Source organism: Medicago sativa, chromosome 1 (assembly GCF_051527215.1).
Source record: "Medicago sativa cultivar Bolivia chromosome 1, Bolivia_mono, whole genome shotgun sequence".
In the NCBI taxonomy this organism is placed as follows: domain Eukaryota; kingdom Viridiplantae; phylum Streptophyta; class Magnoliopsida; order Fabales; family Fabaceae; genus Medicago; species Medicago sativa.
Window position 1 is genome coordinate 65,579,486 of NC_140749.1, and position 18,784 is coordinate 65,598,269.

The 18,784-nt window shown below is 34.0% G+C and overlaps 3 protein-coding genes across 3 annotated transcripts; 2 read left to right on the plus strand and 1 right to left on the minus strand.

Moving 5' to 3' along the window:
* Positions 1-1,395: 1,395 nt before the first annotated feature.
* LOC146956475 (guanine nucleotide-binding protein subunit gamma 2-like) lies at positions 1,396-5,242 on the minus strand. Its single transcript, XM_085729064.1, has 4 exons — positions 4,716-5,242; positions 2,806-2,858; positions 2,116-2,160; positions 1,396-2,030 (listed from the first exon to the last, which is right to left on the minus strand). Exons 1-4 carry the CDS (start codon positions 4,869-4,871, stop codon positions 1,946-1,948), a joined length of 339 nt encoding a protein of 112 aa, XP_085585190.1. The 5' UTR covers positions 4,872-5,242; the 3' UTR covers positions 1,396-1,945.
* A 1,926-nt stretch (positions 5,243-7,168) lies between these two features.
* LOC146956476 (uncharacterized) lies at positions 7,169-10,010 on the plus strand. The gene is made up of 3 exons (XM_085729070.1): positions 7,169-8,123; positions 8,214-8,695; positions 8,798-10,010. Exons 1-3 carry the CDS (start codon positions 7,275-7,277, stop codon positions 9,783-9,785), a joined length of 2,319 nt encoding a protein of 772 aa, XP_085585196.1. The 5' UTR covers positions 7,169-7,274; the 3' UTR covers positions 9,786-10,010.
* Positions 10,011-15,300: 5,290 nt separating this feature from the next.
* Positions 15,301-18,545, plus strand: LOC146956477 (2-methyl-6-phytyl-1,4-hydroquinone methyltransferase, chloroplastic-like). Its single transcript, XM_085729078.1, has 4 exons — positions 15,301-15,359; positions 15,485-16,074; positions 16,655-16,961; positions 18,252-18,545. The coding sequence occupies exons 2-4, from the start codon at positions 15,494-15,496 to the stop codon at positions 18,405-18,407; spliced, it is 1,044 nt and encodes a 347-aa protein (XP_085585204.1). The 5' UTR covers positions 15,301-15,359; positions 15,485-15,493; the 3' UTR covers positions 18,408-18,545.
* The last annotated feature ends 239 nt before the right edge of the window (positions 18,546-18,784 follow it).

Below are 18,784 nucleotides of genomic sequence, written 5' to 3' on the forward strand. Positions count from 1 at the left end.
TTTTGGAAATTTTACATTTGAGAACGTCAAAAAAATGATTCTGTATGTATGATATTTTTTATAGACAAGGAAATATTTTGGGACCAAAACATGCATTGGCCTTGACACAAACATATACATTGTCCTGCTCTGACAATGAAGTGAAATGCATCTTATTAAGATTTCTTGCCGTAAAAATATTACTATTACTGTGTTTATATAGCATGTATGCAGTACAAACAAAATAACAAATGTAGCAAAAGATAAAATCATACATGTATGCAAAAATTGTACAACGGAATACACACACACACACACATGGTGGTTGCTCTATCTAACGAAAATGTCGGGACAATTATATTTGTCCAAAATCATTGTCAGCCATTGCATCACAAAGTAGCACACAAACAAAATCTGATTGAGGTTGTTCTTTAGGCAACTAACAATTGCGTACAAACATAATTAAGTAAGGACTAAACTTACAAGGTCGCTATTTTATAGGGACTAGAAACATAATTAACCCAAAAAACAAACACCTCGAATCGTACTTAACTACCGTTCGTTGAATACCGATGGTTAACTACACTTCATCACTTTGTATATCGGTTAAACAATTTAAAAAACGCTTGAATGATAACTACAAGTGGAGTGTTTTAGGTGTATGTAAGCAATTGTTAGGTGTCTAAAGAGCAACCTCCAAATCTGATTTAGCCCAGATCCCTACTCAGTTCCTCAATGAAAAGACTGATTTTTAGGCCTAGTAGAATTTGTTTACCTTCCATTCCGTTTCATTGCCCTTTCCTAATGGCACTTACACTTTAACTATTACTAAGTGCTTCTTTTAATTTGCGGTTAATTTGACAAAATTGCCATGAACTCCCATAATTTTACAAAAGCTATACTCCGAAGCTTCAATAAATTAATGGTGGCACCATGATTTCATTTAAACCATTGTGACTCCAAACATGCATTAAGCATTAGTGCAGCTGCAACTGCAAGGACTTGATCCCTCCTCTAAAGTGAGAAGAGATAAAAGTGAATGTTTGATATTTCAAAACATGTATTGGATATTTTTTTTTATTCATCAGTGATTGATATTATTCACTTTAGGGTATATGCTTGGATGAATAATTTTGAAGATGAGAGGAGTTATTTTTCTTTTCTAAATTAAAGTTATAAAATGTTGATGAAAATGAATCAAGTGTAATTGAAATGTTATATGATCATTTGTTATAGTTTTCTTTCAAAAAAAATAAAATCTCAAATATATACTAACACATACATTTAGCCATCCAAACCTACCGATAGAAAAGCCTTGGCTTCAAGTATTTCTTGGACATTATTAACAGGAACTATTTAAAGATACACCTGAAAACAATTTTGTGCATGAGTGATAGAGAGGGAAAGCTAAGAAAAGAAAAGAAAAACTACATAGGAGGCTTGTTAAATGGAACACTAAAAAAAATAAAGCTCAGAAAGCAACAAAGGTTACAAGATCTATCATAAATTTCTAGTGAAATGAGAGATAATGAGTGTTCTTTGCTTTCCCAAGCCTTACCAGGTCTGGCAGAAAATCTCATTTTCCCCGCGGGTTTAGTTGATAGCTTATCAAACCATTACCAGTCCCTTCTAAAGCTACTTCCGTAAAGGCCGGATGCTGATAAACATATCACACAGGCGCAATAAGAGTTAACACCAATAGCCATAATCTCTAGGTTGGCTTCAAATTTCATAGACACTCCATAAGCACAAATAATGATATTCTAATTGAATGCAGTAAATTAATGTGTTTACAGATAGACAGTATTTGATGCACAATCTATTCCGATGTAACACAACATGAAGCCATTAAAGAATTAGTGTGTGTAGTATAAAATGCCATCAAGCATTTTCTTCAGTTCCATAATCACTTTTGTGCAGTAACATTCACATTCTATTCGCAATGCAATTAACATACAGCTTCACATCAAAGTATCCAACATCTACATGCTTGCGGATCCTGAGGCCCTTCAAACCATCTATCCCATAAGAGGTTTACAGGTCCATGAACTCTGTTATCAGAGAAAACTGACGATTACTCTTTAAACTCACAATCAAGAAAGAATACAGAGTAAAGATGTAGGTAAGAGAAATTACTCTGGGATTAGTGGATCAGGTCTACTATCCATGTTTTGTAGCAATCTGCGCAATGCCAAGTAAAATTGTTTAAGCCTTATAGCATATTGTAGCACAATACTAATAATGAGATAAGCATTTTAATTTTTAACAACTCTAACAAAAAAACTAGGATTGGTGCAGTCATCCCACAAGTGAACAAAAGGGTCAATGGGCCAATCCAACAAGTATTATCTATATCAGATGTTCTAACTAACAACCTATGATGTATAGGTACGGGTACGGGTACGTAATACGTCAAATTTTAAAAAATGAAGGTACGGGTACGTTGGTATAAATATCAAAAAAATATTTTTCAAGTGAATTACTACACTTCTATCATCATGTTACTTGAGAGTTTTATTTTTTTGGTGCATCCCCTCTACTATTTTCATCAAAAGCAAGATAATTTTGGTTATTTTTTCAACGACCGTACGTTTTTGCTGCACCAACTACGACGAAATAACCAAATAAAAATAGATACTGTTCGGTACTAAATTACGAGTACCATACGCGTACCCGGTACGGGTGCGTACCCGGTACCGGTACTTATCCATGTTTGGAGTACCCATGCTTCAGAGCTAACAACTAAAAATTCTCTCTTGAACTATATATCATAATTTTCTAATATCTTTCATGTAAGAGAGAAACAACTGTTCAGTCAGTACTTACTCCTTGCATATAGCCGACACATTTTCTGTTTTCTCGAGCTCATCCAATTCTTCCTGAATACATTCAGGAAAAAAAAATGATTACCAACCAACAAATGCAGGAATACAACAGTAGAGACAACCAACTTTTAACAGAAGCTAATTATAGGCTTACACTACAAGAATACACCCAACTTTGCAAAATGTCCTAACATTGATTTAAGCAATTAGAAAAGTCAACCAACATAACCGCTTGCTAAATACTCACATTCATGACAAGAATCAAAAAAGAAAAAATGTATGGAAACTAAACGACTGAACCACATTAACCTTTGCAAGGAAATCAGAAAGACACGTGACACAAATTTTAGTCCGCTATAAGTTTATTTTGAATTTTGCTCTCCTATATCACAGCTTTCACCGAAACTTCTAGCACGAACAGACCATATGGTTCAATATGTGTTTCAACTAGTGTTGTCTATCGCAAATTGCAGTAAATAGCAGATTGTTCAAATTCTACTATGCTGCAATGCTAACCACTACTTGACAACACATTGTACTAAATCGGGTATCAGGAAAAGCGGCGTTTTATCAAAATTCTGCTATACTATAGCGCTAAAGCACTGATACAGCCTGTATATGACAACGCCGGTTTCAACTTTCCATATATACTTTGGAAGGAAATATGCATATCTACTCTGAAGATACGCATGCTATAAATGAACCAAACCAATTATCAGATCAACTTCGATATCGCTATAATGACAGCAAGAATCAAACTTTAGACCACACATCAGCAGAAAAAGCTTTGATTCTGTGACCGTTAACCAACATTCCAATATAAGCTTAAGCTATAAAGTGAAAACACGAGTGTTTTTGACATTACAACACTAAGACAACAATCATGCATCAAAATTGGGTTAATCTTCTCAACTTTATAATCCCACATTGTTTTGTAATTTATCAATACAATACAACTAAGAGTCCACATAGTGTAAAGAACTAAAGATCATAAATTCAAAGGAAAATGCTTATTGTTTACAACAGAAGGTTGACAAAAAACACATAAATACTATGGGACAGCATGTAACACTTACAAATAATAACCACCCATTCCTCTATATATGGTCAGCCATAACCTCATTGGTCAAATCTACTACATTTATGCAATCTTATTTTTCTTGTATAAACTTTTCGTCGCAAATAGCATTTGCTCTATTTCAAATAGACCAACAAATTTGTGTGGCATTAAAATGTGCCAAACTAAGTAGAAAATTACAAACCCTAGAAACAAGAAACACCATATAAAATCTAGAGCAAAGACCCATTTTGGTTCCTCACAATATTCCCGCGACCCCATCTAATCTCTTACAAAAAAAAAAACCCAAATTGGTTCCTAACAGTTTTATACGGATGACAAATTAGTCCTCGGCTCATTATAACAAAGAACTAATTTTTCTCCAATTTGAAAATGTTAGGGACTAGTAATAGTTCCCTCCGGTCGTTTTTATAAAAAAAAACAATTCACTTTTTATATTCATTCAATAACTCATGTATTTGGTCTATGTTAAAATGTTAAAGAATTTTATTTTTATCAGGAAATAAATTGTACCACGGTAAAGACCAGACTGGGTCTTCACCTATGAAGCACAGACGCTCCTCGAATTAAGCATGTCCCAGTGTCGAACACGTGTCATGACACAAACACATATAATTACATTGAATTATGTGATTTTCTCAAATTATTAACGACGTCGGCGTGTCAGTATCAGTGTCGTTTCCGGTGTTTGTATCCGTGCTTCATAGTTCTTCACTCTAAATCTAAAATCTTTGAAACTGTGAAACTAATTTATTACCAAGATCTATACCCTTTAGTTATACATTATACACAATTCAAAAAAGAAACACGATGAATGTAATTAACAAACAAACCTGAAGAAATTTAGTATCTTGTTGAAGACGTTTCAATTCAGCAAGAATACGATGCTTTCCTCTTTTATCAGTCGCACCATCAGCTACAGCAGCTGAAACAGAAACAACAAGGGTTTCTTTTTCTTCATCCGCAGACGACGCCGTTTCAGACGCCATAACACACTAAATATACAATAAACTTCCAACACTTTTCATCCACTAAAATACACCCCCACTTTTTACTTAATATCACACAGATCTGAAAACTATTGCAGCAGCATTACCGTTTACTTGTGCATAGAAATTAGGAAGAAAAGAAAAAAGGAGGCCCTTTTTTCTTTACTTCAGTCACAGAATTTTTATTATTCTTCAAAAAGGAACTTTTTTGATTTCTACTTTTGCCCTACAACGCTGCGGTGCGCACTTATTCGATTTCAATTTCAAATTGGAACTCAAATTATATTATGCATATCAAGGTGTTATTGAGAGAGCTTTCTTATTTTTATTTTCTTTGTAATTCAAAAGAGTAATACAGCAAAGTTGGATATGGACATGACACCGGTGCTTAATTCTTAATTATTTCAATCACTTTGTTTCCTATTTTTCATTTTCAAATAATAAAGGCTTAATTATATATCTGGTCCCTTAAATAATTACCAAAATTCGATTTGGTCCCTTAATTAATTTTAGTCTCATTTTGGTCCCTTAATTCACATCCGTCCATCGTTTATATCCATTCCGTCAAACATTAAGTAAGAAACGTTAACTCTCACACATGGAGGTTGATGTGGCGCTTATGGGTTGGAGATAAGGGTCTGAGGTGGCATAAGTTGATCTTTTAGAGAGATTTGTAGAGAGAGAAACGATCCTGTTCTTATCTCAGAATGGAAAACGAAAACGAGAAAGAGTTTTGGAGAAGATGAATGCGAAACCTGCGAATCTGTGAAACTAAAACGAAACTGCAAACTTTCGAATCTGTAACCTGCGATTGCGACTGTGAAACGTTCGACATCAGGTTTGTTGTTGTTCTTCTTCTTCTTCGTCAGTTAGGGTTTGAACGTTTAGAGTTTATGAAATGAAAGTTTGTTAAAATACGATTGCGACTGCTAAACATGTTTCATCTGCTTTGTTATTCATGTTCTACAAATTGCTTCTCTGTGAGTTAGGGTTTGAACAATAAGGGTTTCTATGTTGAAAGTTTGATAAAATATCTGATGTTATGAAATTTTTGTAGTGGAAATGTTGTTGTTCTTTGCTTTTATAGTTGATGTGGGGCCTACCACAGAAGATGCTTTTAGGGTTTTACATTATTTATAGTTGTTATGAACTGTACATGTCGAATGTGGTTTTAAATTTGTCTGCACATGAGATTTTTTTATAGTTTAATTGTTTTTATCTGTTGTTGTGGTCCTTGTGCTGTTGTGGTCCTGTTTGTTGAATTGTGTACATCTATCATTTGTTTATTAGGATTTTTAAGTAATGGAGGAGGAAAAGTTTGAAGTTGTGGTTCATCATAAGGGGTCATTTTGTGAACCTGGTCACTTAGGTTACTATGGGTGTGAGTCTACATGGATTTGTCATTCTGATGTGTGGTCTTATCTTGGGGTCCTAAGTGGGTTGAAAGATATGGGGTACAATGACTTAGAGTCTTTATGGTTTTATGACCCACTGAAGGTTAATGAACTGATTAGGCTGAACAGTGACATAGGCACTAAGAGAATGAAATGGATAGCATTTAGTGAAGGGAGAGTCCACTTGTATGTGTTACACACCCCAGATGAACCTACAGTTCAGGAATACCCAACTTTGGAGTATTTTGTTCAAGACCATAACCCTGTGAGAAGTAATGCTGCTAAAGGTAATGGGATAGTAAATGTGGGCCCTAGGGAAAGTGGGCCCAGTAATGTGGTGGACAAAGAAAGTGGCCCAAACAATGAAGGAGGTAGTGACTATGTGGACAATGGGCCCACTATTGCTGTTGGTGTTAATGAAACTAAAGGTGTGACTGTGGGCCCAACCATTAATAGGGATAGGGATAGTGACTGTGATAGTGCATTTGGAATCACTTTTAATGAACCAGAAGAAGAAGATGTTGGTTTTGCTGACTACTTTGGTGAAGCTCCTGGCTGCCCCAAACCCTTCCCTAACAATGAACCAACTGTGCCTCAAACTGATTCAACTGTGCCTCAAACTGATGTTGAACCCTCTATGGCACAATCACAACCAAACTCAACTGTGCCAAGCCAAACTCATTCCTCAACTGTGCCTAATGCTGATAATTTACAACCTCAAACAAGTGTTCAAACTGACACTAATGTTGATCCATCTCAAACAGACACCAATTCACAACCTTAATCTGCACAACCAAAAAAGAAAAGGGGAAGGCCAAAGAAAAAACCTATAACTCAAACTGAAAGAACTGAACATGTTGTAGAACCAGTTGCTGAACCTGTCCCAGAACCTCCACAATTTGGTTTAAATGACATTGAGGAGTGTAACAGTGAAGACCTAGATAGTGGCTGTGAAAGTGATGATGGAAAGTCTACAAAAAAATTCCCAACATTTAAGCTTCTTGAGTCCATGTTTGAATACAAATGGGAAGTTGGAACCTATTTTGCTTCTAAAAAACAGTTTCAAGAGGGGATGAGGACATATGCTGTACACAATGGGAAGGATCTCAAATTCACAAAAAGTGATAAGATAAGAGTAAGAGTCATTTGCAAGAAGGATGGTTGTCCATGGGAAGCATTCTGTGCAAAGATACCTGGGGAAGAAACTTGGCAATTGAGGAAGATTGTAGATGATCACACATGTCCATGGCAGTTTAAAGTTAAGCTAATGACTTCTAAGTGGTTGGGTGGTAAGCTAAACAATAATGTTAGGGAAAATCCATCTATTCAATTAGGTGACATCATTGACAAAACAAACCACATATTCCATCTTGGTATTACTAAATCAAAGGCATACAGGGCTAGAAGTCATGCAATTGATATGGTGGATGGGTCATATAGAGAACAATATACTAGGATGCATGACTATTGTCATGAATTGCTTAGATCCAACCCTGGCTCTACTGTGAGGGTGACCAGTCAGCCATTTGAAGGTAGTGAGGGAGATTTAGAGAACACTGGTACTGTCATGTGTCCATATTTCCAAAGAGTGTACATTTGTTTTAAGGCTTGTAAGGAGAGTTTTAATTCATGTAGACCTATTGTGGGATTGGATGGTTGTTTCTTGAAAGGTTATTATGGGGGACAGTTGCTCACTGCAATTGGGAGGGACCCAAATGACCAGATGTTGCCTATTGCTTATGCTGTGGTTGAGGGTGAGACTAAGGAGACATGGAGTTGGTTTTTGGATCTGCTGGCAAATGATTTGGGTGGAAGAAGATTGTGCAACACTTACACATTCATCAGTGATCAACAGAAGGTATGTTATACTTGAATAATTATGTAAATAGTTTAACCGAACATATTGTTTTGAAATACTAAGTTAATGACATATACATCTTAAATGCAGGGTTTACTACCAGCTTTGGCAGAATTGCTTCCTGATGCAGACCACAGGTTTTGTGTAAGACATCTATACAGCAATTTTAGGAAGAAGTACCCTGGAAAAAAACTTAAAGAACTGATGTGGAGGGCTGCTAAAGCTACATATACCACTGCTTTTGATAGGGAGATGAATGAAATCAAGAAAATCTCAGAAGAAGCATACAACCATTTAATGCAAACACCAGTTAAACATTGGAGCAAGTCAAAGTTTAGTAATGGTCCACTATGTGATACCTTAGTAAACAACATGACTGAAGCATTCAACTCAGTCATTGTTGTTCCAAGGAAAAAACCTGTTGTGACAATGCTTGAGGATATCAGGATTTATTTGATGGAAAGGTGGGAAAAAAATAGACAGAAAATTGCAAACTATGCTGACAACATTTTACCAAACATTAGGAAAAAACTTGAAAGAGAGTCCAGTTTTACAAACAATTGGGTGGTCAGGTATGCAGACAACAATTATGAACTTTAAATTAGTATTGAATGTATTTTTATCTATTTATATCCATTAGTGTAACATTTATATGCCTGGAATGTTTTGGTCAGGCGTGCTAGTGAGTATGACTATGAGGTCAGACACAGGTCAATGAATGGGGATTCCTATAGTATTAACTTGTTGAGGAAGGAGTGTTCTTGCAGGAAGTGGCTGTTAACTGGCTTGCCTTGTTGCCATGCTATATCATGCATGAAATCTCAAGATATTGATGTGGATCAATATGTTCCTGATTGTTTTAGAAAAGAAAGATATGAAGCTTGCTATAGCCACATCATCTATCCAGTTAATGGTCAGTCTCTTTGGAGAAGAACTGAATATAGTGATCTACAACCACCACCAATCAAGAGGCAGCCTGGCAGACCAAAGAAGAATAGAAGAAAGGATGCTGATGAAAAAAGGGATGAACAACAGTTGAAGAGGGCTAAGTATGGGATGAAGTGCAGTAGGTGCAAAGCTGAAGGCCATAACAAGTCTACCTGCAAACTACCACCACCAGAACCTGGTACTCAACCTCCTGCAAGTCAAGTTCCTACAAGTCAACCTACTTCAAGTCATGCTCCAACTACTCAAGTGCCTGCTACTCAAATGTCTGCTACTCAATCTGTTGCTGCTAATGTATCTGCTACTCAATCTGTTGCTGCCAATGTGTCATATGGTACTCAATCCGCTGCTGCTAATGTATCTGCTACTCAATCTGTTGTTGCCAATGTGTCATATGGTACTCAATCTGCTGCTGCTGAAGTATCTGCTACTCAATCTGTTGCTGCCAATGCATCATATGGTACTCAATCTGCTGCTGCTAAAGTGTCTGCTACCCAATCTGTTGCTGCCAAAGTGTCATCTGGTACTCAATATGCTTCTGTGTCTGCTACTCAATCTGTTGCTGCCAAAGTGTCATCTGGTACTCAATATGCTTCTGCTAAAGTGTCTGCTACTGCCAAAGTGTCATCAAGTCAACCAACAACATCAACCATCAAGAAGAAAAGGTCACCAAGAAAGAAGAAAAGATCAGCATCAACTCAGCCCCAAAACACTTGATTTTTTTGAAATTGTCTGCCTGTTGTAATATGTTTTTTGGTTATGTATTAATTAGGTTATGGTTACCTTATTTTGTAACAAATACATTATGGATCATCTTGGTTGTGGTAACCTTATTTTGATGTAAGACAATATGACACCAACTAGGTATATCATGCCATATTTTGTTGTAAGCCAATATGATAGTCTGACTGCTACTATGTATTTGGTTTTCAGTTATTGATGCAAGACATTATTGATCTCTATTACTATGCAGTTTCAACTATTTGTGTATTTTGACAGGCTTGTGCTGGAATTAACAGAATTTGCAATTAAGGCTTATTAGGCTTGTGCAGAATTTAGGCTTATTATGCTTGTGCAGGAATTTGCAATGTAGGCTTGTGCAGGAATTTGCAATGCAGGCTTGTGCAGAATTTGCAATTTAGGCTTATCTAGTTTGTGCAGAATTTAGGCTTATTAGGCTTGTGCAGAAATTTGCAATTTGTGCAGGAATTAACAAAATTTAGGCTTATTAGGCTTGTGCAGGAATTTGCAATTTATTCTGACATTATTTGTGTATTTTCATTACCAATTTGCAACTTATTTGTGTATTTTGCATTACTGATGGATTCAATTCCATATCTGGTATTCAGTTAAATTTGACACAAAACTAACACAAAATTAACAGAATTAATATATTGAGTAGAAGGATGATATTTCATTGATTCAAATGATGTTCATACATTGATTCATATCATAACAACTCATCCACAACCTTACATTACAACATTAATATTAACCTACTTCAAATACATTTTCCCCAAAACATTGTTCTGGTTACATAACAACATTGTTAACAAAACTAAAATAATCCCAAAACTTAAAATTCCCCATTTTTGGGAACTAGCTAAGGCAACCTTCAACTTCAAATTTTTCTTCTTTAGCTTCTCAATCTCCATATCTTTTGCATCAATAATATCATCCCTTGAATCAAACCAATTAAAATAGTTGCAACCCTTGTCAAATTGGTTTTTGTAGTTGACACATCCCCAAAACTTCTTCCCAAAATTCGGATTGGATACATCAGTAACAGTCCTCAATACTTGTTTCTCTCCACACCTGCACTCTCTAAACGATCTCCTTCTCATAACAGATCCACCAATTGAAGAATTACCTCCTTCACTAGGGTTAAATTTTGAATTCTGTGAAACAGTTGACATGGTTGAAAACCTTCGAACAAGAAGAAATATGAAGGGAATAAGAACAAGGAGAAAGGAGAAAGATGAACAATGAAGGGAAGTTGAAGAACAAGCTTTAACAAGCTTGAAGAAGAGAGAAGGAAAGGCACCAGATCGGGAAAGAGAGATTGGAAGAAGATAACAATTTGAAAAGATCAACTTATGCCACCTCAGATCCTTATCTCCAACCCATAAGCGCCACATCAGCCTCCATGTGTGAGAGTTAACGTTTCTTACTTAATGTTTGACGGAATGGATACAAACGATGGACGGATGTGAATTAAGGGACCAAAATGAGACTAAAATTAATTAAGGGACCAAATCGAATTTTGGTAATTATTTAAGGGACCAGATATATAATTAAGCCAATAATAAACTATCAATCAAATACTTCCACGGTCCTATATATAAGAAACAATTGACTTTTTAGATACATTTGATAATTGATGTATCTAGTCTAGAATATAGATCAAATACAACAATTATGTATCTAAAAAATCAATTGTTTCTTATATATAGGACCGGAGGGAGTATTAATTACTACTATTGTTTTATATTAATAAGAGTTAATTAAGTAAATAGTCCCTCTAAATATTCAGAATTTTGTTTTTAGTCCCTACAAAATAAAATCACACTTTTTAGTCCATATAAAATTTTCCATCAACATTTTTAGTCCCTATAAAATTTTCCATCAGTATTTTTAGTCCCTATAAAAATTTTCCTTCAGCATTTTTAGTCCCTAAAATGCTTAAGGAAAATGTCACAGGGATTAAAAAGTTTGATTTTATTTTGTAGGGACTAAAAACAAAACTGTGAATATTTATAGGGACTAAACACTTAATTAACCCTATTAATAAACTTTTTTTTTGGACAAAATAATGCTTATATCATATCATTAATGAGTAGCAAATGAATCATACATTTTGGTACATTTGGCTAAAAATATGGCGACCTCCAGCTAAAAATGTGTGAGCGACCTCGTTTGTTTGTCCTTGACTAAACTTAACTAGAGAATTTGTAATTTGAAAGGCAAAAGTATGTTTACATTCTACTCCCTCCGGTCCTTATTATAAGAAACAGTTGACTTTTTTGATTCATAGAATAATTAATGTATCTTGTTATAAATATAGACTAGATACATCACTTACGCAATGAACCTAAAAAGTCAACTTTTTTTTTATAATAAGGACCGGAGGGAGTAATAAAAGACTTCCAAAATTGTAGCATCCTTTATATCTCTGTTGTTGTCGGCGTCCATCACTATTTTTGAATCAAGAGAAATCCACGTTTTTCAAAGTGTAGATCACATATCCAGATGATAGCATGTGAAAGACCAAGATATGTGTTCAATTAGGAAGGAATCACTGGGATAGTACACCCTCCGGTCACTAATATAAGCAAAAGTTTAATTTTTAGATTCATTCATTAAAGGGTTAATTATGTTTCTAGTCCCTATAAAATAGCGACCTTGTAAATTTAGTCCTTACTTAATTTTAATAGCATTTTTAGTCCCTATAAAAAAAAATTTACTTATAATTTTAGTCCCTGCTAAAACAAAGTTTGATTAATTATCATTAAACTCTTAAATTTTTGAACGATTTTTTTAAGACAAGATTAGAACACTATGAAAGGTTCGTTTACTAAAATTTAGAATTTTCTGACATGAAATGAATTAAATATGAATTTTTTAAAACGACAAAAGTTAAAGATAAAAAGTAATAAAATCTGGATGTAGAAATTAAATTTTGCTATAATTTTTTGCGGAGGAACGTTTAGTAATGTTCTAAACATGTCTGCAAAAAATTGTTCAAAAATTTAAGAGTTTAAGCATAAATTAAACAAATTTGAATTGAGTAGGGACTAATACTCAGTGCAGAAAAACAAAATTAGGGACTAAAAATGCTATTAAAATTAAGTAAGGACTAAACTCACAAGGTCGCTATTTTATAGGGACTAGAAACATAATTAACCCTTCATTAAATGACGTATTATGACTATAATACGTCATTTAATGAATGAATCTAAAAATCAAACTTTTGCTTATATTAATGACCAGAGGGTGTATATATGTTGCCTTGTTGTTCACATATGCCATGGAAGTTAACAATGTCGACGTTTTCTTTGAATAATTGAACTAGAGATTTTTGTGTCTGTGACTGTGTGTGTGTTTTAGTGTAGAAAATTGTATTCAGTAGTACAATGAACTTGGAGTTTGATGTTTAGAAAAAATTAATATCGTGAAATGTATAAAAAGTAAATGTGCCAAAATTTAAAAGTGCATGAATGTAAAAGTGCAGGAAATATAAATATGAAATAAAATTAAAGTGCAAAAAAATATAAATGACTTGAAATTTAAACAAAGAAAAGAAAAATGACATAGTTAATCATCTACAATGATCTATGATTGTTTGTTGTGTTAGATGTGATTGTTGAATTCATTAAGCAACTCTTGTCATAATGTCCAAAGACCTCTGTTTATAGAAAAATATGATAACTTTTGGTGACATACATGCTTGTCAAGTTTCATAAATGGAAAATGTTAAAGAGTACTCTTGAAACATTAGATAAAAGGATAAAAATATAAATATTGTATGGTGAAAAATGATAAATTTAAATTTTTAAAAGTCAAAATATTGTTGAATCCAATACAAACATATACTTTTGATTTCCTTAACAAGTAGCATAACCCTTCCTAAATTTATAATTGTCTTTGACGTTGTATTGTCATTAGGGTTGATTTTTATTACGAACTCTATAAACTTTCTCCTGCACCTAACATGATAAGATAAAACCACTACCCAATTTTTTTTTCTTTCTCAAAATTTACCAAGTCATAGCCCCAATAAACAAATAAATATATTTTTTTATACGTAATGACTTAAAAATTAAAAAACTAGTAATTACAAGCTTACAACATTTAATGTTGTTGTGAATTTATTCAAAACTTGTTAGAATCAATAAGCAAATAGAATATTTTTAGCTTAGTGTTAATCCACCGATTTTCAAATGAAAGAGACTGAGATGTAAGTAAAGTCTGATTAATAATTTTTTCATTCATAAATCAAAGTCATATTCTCCTAAATAATATATCTTTTATATAGCTCATTAACCACTTAAGCTCAACTGCCAAATACAAATAAATACATCCTAAAAACTATCGAACCTTGTTGAATGCATGTTTTTTTTTTTTTGGTATAGTGTTGAATGCATGTTTTATTAATTAAAGAAAACATAAAAGCACGTTAATGTATCATTAATTATAAATTAAAAAAATCAATATTAAATAAATCACAAACAATTGATTTTTTTCATTCTCATAAATGAAGAGAAATGATATTTGAACATCCATTTTTTGACAACTTTCTCTCTCATACTCACATTATTTTTTACTTTATCTCTCTATTGCTTTGATTTTTGTGTTAATACCTACTTTTCCTTTGTAAATTATGGTTGTCCCATAAGTTGTCCACCAAATGGTTGTTCAAATAACACTCCTCTAAATTAAACATGAGCAATAAAATCATGCATTTCATTCACAAACTCATTCCTTCAGCTTAAAAAAACTCAATTCCTTCAACAACAAAAAAAACCTTCGTAAGGACCTCCTCTAAAAAAAATGGCTTAATTACTCTTTTGGTCCCTTAAGTTATTTGTTGGTTACATTTTGGTCCCATAAGTTATTAACGTTACAATTTGGTCCCTTAAGTTACTTTTTGGTTTCGTTTTGGTCACTTAACTATTAAAAGTTTCGTTTTGGTCCCTTAATTTATTTTTTGGTTTTGTTTTGGTCCCTTAACTTATTTTTTTGGTTTCGTTTTGGTCCCTTAACTTATTTTTTGGTTTCGTTTTGGTCCCTTAACTCTATTACATTCATTCTAACGTAAAGGACCAAAGTGGTTGACGGAGGAAGAGTTAAGAGACCAAAACGAAACCAAAAAATAAGTTAATGGACCAAAACGAAATCAAAAAATAAGTTAAGGGACCAAAACGAAACTTTTAATAGTTAAGGGACCAAACGAAACCAAAAAGTAACTTAAGGGACCAAATTGTAACGTTAATAACTTATGGGACCAAAATGTAACCAACAAATAACTTAAGGGACCAAATCATTAATTAAGCCAAAAAAAATTGGACCGACATTGTTTTTATTTTTTTGTGTGAAATTGATCTAGAAACAAAGAACTATCATAATCATCAGAAAATCAAGTTTTGAGTATGTGGCGAGAAATGAAATGAAATCGAAATCGAAATTCTTGTGAGCGACACATTTCAACACTCAAAACGACATTTCCACCTTCGTTTCAATCTTCTGCTACGTGTTTCTCTCTCATCCTCACTCTCTCTCTACCACTACTCGGTAACCTCAATTCTCTGCTAAATTTCCCATTCCTTTCAACTCAAATTCAGTTTTCAATTCAATAACAATCCCATTCTAATGTGAAAAATTCACTTCAAAATTTAATTTTTTTGTTGATTTTGTAGATTAATTCAATGGCTTCACTAATGCTCAGTGGAACTCAAAAGCTTACATTTTTGAATTGCAAAACCCAAAATGGAAATGGGTTTGGTTTCACAGGTTCAGATTTCAATGGTAAGAGCTTAATTTCCCCAAAAACAAGTATCAATGCTAAAATTAGGGTTTCCAATTTGAAGAGAAACATTGTAGTACGTTCTAGTTCTAGTGTATCATCTTCAAGACCAAGTTCACAACCTAGGTTTATACAACACAAAAAAGAAGCATTTTGGTTTTATAGGTTTCTTTCAATTGTGTATGACCATGTTATAAACCCTGGTCATTGGACTGAAGATATGAGAGATGAAGCTCTTGAACCAGCTGAACTTACTGATAGGAATATGCTTGTTGTTGATGTTGGTGGTGGTACTGGTTTCACTACATTGGGTATTGTTAAGCATGTCGATGCTAAGAATGTAACTATTCTTGATCAGTCACCTCATCAGCTTGCTAAAGCAAAGCAAAAGGAACCACTTAAGGATTGTAAAATTGTTGAAGGGGATGCTGAAGATTTACCCTTTCGAACTGATTATGCTGATAGATATGTGTCCGCTGGAAGGTATATCGATGTCTTCACTTCAGATATCCATGCTGTTTCATACGCCTTTAAATAATTATGCATGGTTAATTTCTACAAAATTGCTTAATTTGTATCTGCATGTTCTTCTTGATGACTGTTAGGGCCTATTTGGATTGGCTTATTTGAGCTCATTTACTGGCATAAACACTTGTGAGACTGTTTGAAAGAACGTATGAAAACAACTTATGACATTTTCAGTTTGTTTTCATAAGCTCTCCAAGATAGCTTATACGAAAACAATTTACCTTTATTTTTCTCTTGTTATAGAAATAGCTTATACATAAGCGTTTATCATGATAAGCGCTTATGCTATACACTGCAAATTAAGCTGTTTAGCCAAGCAGTGGCTTAGTTTTTTTTTTTTTTTTGGACTTGCATGCCTTTGTTGCAATCTTGTAGCTGCTACTGCTCAAGTGTACATAGATATAAAGTGGCTTCCTTTGAAAGAGGTGTATTTGCATGCTTTAGTTGCAATGTTGATGTTGTTGTTCAAGTGTATATAGATATAAAGTAGATTGCTTTGAAAGAGGAGTGATAATGATATGCTTTTGTTTCTCAGCATTGAATACTGGCCGGATCCACAGCGTGGCATCAAGGAAGCATACAGGGTTTTGAAATTTGGGGGCAAAGCATGTTTAATTGGTCCTGTCTACCCGACATTTTGGTTGTCGCGTTTCTTCGCAGATGTTTGGATGCTTTTCCCTAAAGAAGAAGAGTATATCGAGTGGTTTACGAAGGCAGGGTTTAAGGATGTCCAGCTAAAAAGGATTGGCCCAAAATGGTATCGTGGAGTTCGCCGTCATGGCTTGATTATGGGTTGTTCTGTGACTGGTGTTAAGCCTGCATCTGGGGATTCTCCTTTGCAGGTATTTGTCATCTTAGCTTCTTAATTATATTGTTGTCGATTTTTCCCTTCTTTTATGCTTAATCAAATCAAAGGTATGTTGTATAAGGTTGTTTCTCCTTATGGTGTCCTGGTGTGTGTCTGTTTTTTCAAGGACATCCTGATACCTACCATGTTATGACTTACTGACCATAAACACTATATGCTTTACGGTGGGATTAGCACTTAGCAGTGTGAACACCCTCAACTGATGACTATTTCAAATTTAAAGCTGTAATTCATTTCCTTTTAGATTAGATGTGCCTACTTGCAACATTTTAGGAACTTGAGTTATTTTTGCTGTAAATCCCCTTTTTTATCCGGAGTACCTGAGCACATTTGAGAACCTATCCCATCCTTTAAGTTTACCTCTTTTTTCTATCTATTATTCATACATTAAAGATTTTTTGTTAATCTATTAGCAGTTCTTTTAAAACCCTGTACATGTTTTTTTGTTGGATTGTTTGACATTTCATAAATATGTCCCTATATCTATATGCTTACTGATTTTTACATGAAATGACTATGGATGCTAGTGTGTTACTTTTACTAGTAATTTGTTTTATATATTCATAAACCTTTTTGTAGTGTCTGTGTGTGTGTTTATTCAAAAACAAACATTTTTAAATTAAACTCAAAACAAGAAAAAGTTTAACCATATTAAATGTGGAAACTTCCATTGAAGTGATCATGTTTGATATTTAAGTTGGAGGAAAACTAGTTCCTGGGCATGGTAAAGAAAATGGTGTATTGATTTAAATGAGTTACAACATTATTTTGTTTATGTTTGATTTATTATTGTTAAGTGTGGATAGCTGATACTTACAAGTGTAAGTAGTTTAGTACCCAACAAGTATGGGTATTGAAGTTGATATCAATGTAGATATGGGTCCAGGTATGTTTTTTAATTTTATTTTCAATTGCGGGCATGGCGACGAATACTATAGTATTCTACTCAAACCCTACCAATTGTAATCCTTATGTCTTGGAAGTATAAGTAGCATGGAGTTATGAACAAAACACTACGGATGACAATAGCCTTCAATGTTAACTGGTCAGGCTGTTGTGCACTTATGCCTAAATCAAAATCTCTATATTCAGCTTAACAAAGCTATAGGATTTGAGGTTTTATTGCATATATTAACTTTAGTCAAAGAACACACTTATTACTTCCTTGCATTGGCAAAACTGCAGTGCAGAAATATATTTTCTTATCATTGCTTCACAATATAAAATATACTGATTCAGTTATAAATTCTGCAATTTGCTGCAGCTTGGTCCAAAGGAAGAAGATGTTGAAAAGCCTGTAAATCCCTTTGTCTTCTTACTGCGCTTTGCCTTGGGCGTCCTAGCAGCTTCGTGGTTTGTATTGATTCCTATTTACATGTGGCTCAAAGATCAAATTGTTCCCAAAGATCAGCCAATCTGAGAGAGATTTGTAGGTAGTGAACGTTTTGATACTATCCGTGTCTTTTTTTCAACGTTTTATCAAGTGTAAGATTATTACATATGCGGTTGAGAAATATTTTATCAAATTTCATAATGGTTAGTTTCTTTACCTCGTTGAGATCAGTTTTTCATTTTTTCTGCAAGCTTTTTACAGGTCATACTAATTTTATCCCTGGAAATGTCTAATAAAACCTTATTTTATAAGTCCACTTGTTATTTTGTTCTGCTCATTGGTTATATTGCTGTTACGACCGGTAAAGTGGAAGTAAACATTTTCAGTTGTTGGTACGATTGACAAAATTGATTTCCTCAAATAAGGGGTCCAAGAATGTTTGGTTAAAATGTTCTGAAATCGCT

What these genes read in the sequence shown, in the direction of transcription:
- LOC146956475 (XM_085729064.1), bottom strand. Translation starts at nt 4,871, where the DNA reads ATGGCGTCTGAAACGGCGTCGTCTGCGGATGAAGAAAAAGAAACCCTT. An exon ending in GTGTCGGCTATATGCAAGGA is followed by an intron (nt 2,161 to 2,805) that starts GTAAGTACTGAC and finishes GGCATTGCGCAG; the next exon opens with ATTGCTACAAAACATGGATA. An exon ending in CCTGATCCACTAATCCCAGA is followed by an intron (nt 2,031 to 2,115) that starts GTAATTTCTCTT and finishes CTCTGATAACAG; the next exon opens with AGTTCATGGACCTGTAAACC.
- LOC146956476 (XM_085729070.1), top strand. Translation starts at nt 7,275, where the DNA reads ATGTTTGAATACAAATGGGAAGTTGGAACCTATTTTGCTTCTAAAAAA. An exon ending in TCATCAGTGATCAACAGAAG is followed by an intron (nt 8,124 to 8,213) that starts GTATGTTATACT and finishes TCTTAAATGCAG; the next exon opens with GGTTTACTACCAGCTTTGGC. An exon ending in ACAAACAATTGGGTGGTCAG is followed by an intron (nt 8,696 to 8,797) that starts GTATGCAGACAA and finishes TGTTTTGGTCAG; the next exon opens with GCGTGCTAGTGAGTATGACT.
- LOC146956477 (XM_085729078.1), top strand. Translation starts at nt 15,494, where the DNA reads ATGGCTTCACTAATGCTCAGTGGAACTCAAAAGCTTACATTTTTGAAT. An exon ending in AGATATGTGTCCGCTGGAAG is followed by an intron (nt 16,075 to 16,654) that starts GTATATCGATGT and finishes TTTGTTTCTCAG; the next exon opens with CATTGAATACTGGCCGGATC. An exon ending in CTGGGGATTCTCCTTTGCAG is followed by an intron (nt 16,962 to 18,251) that starts GTATTTGTCATC and finishes AATTTGCTGCAG; the next exon opens with CTTGGTCCAAAGGAAGAAGA.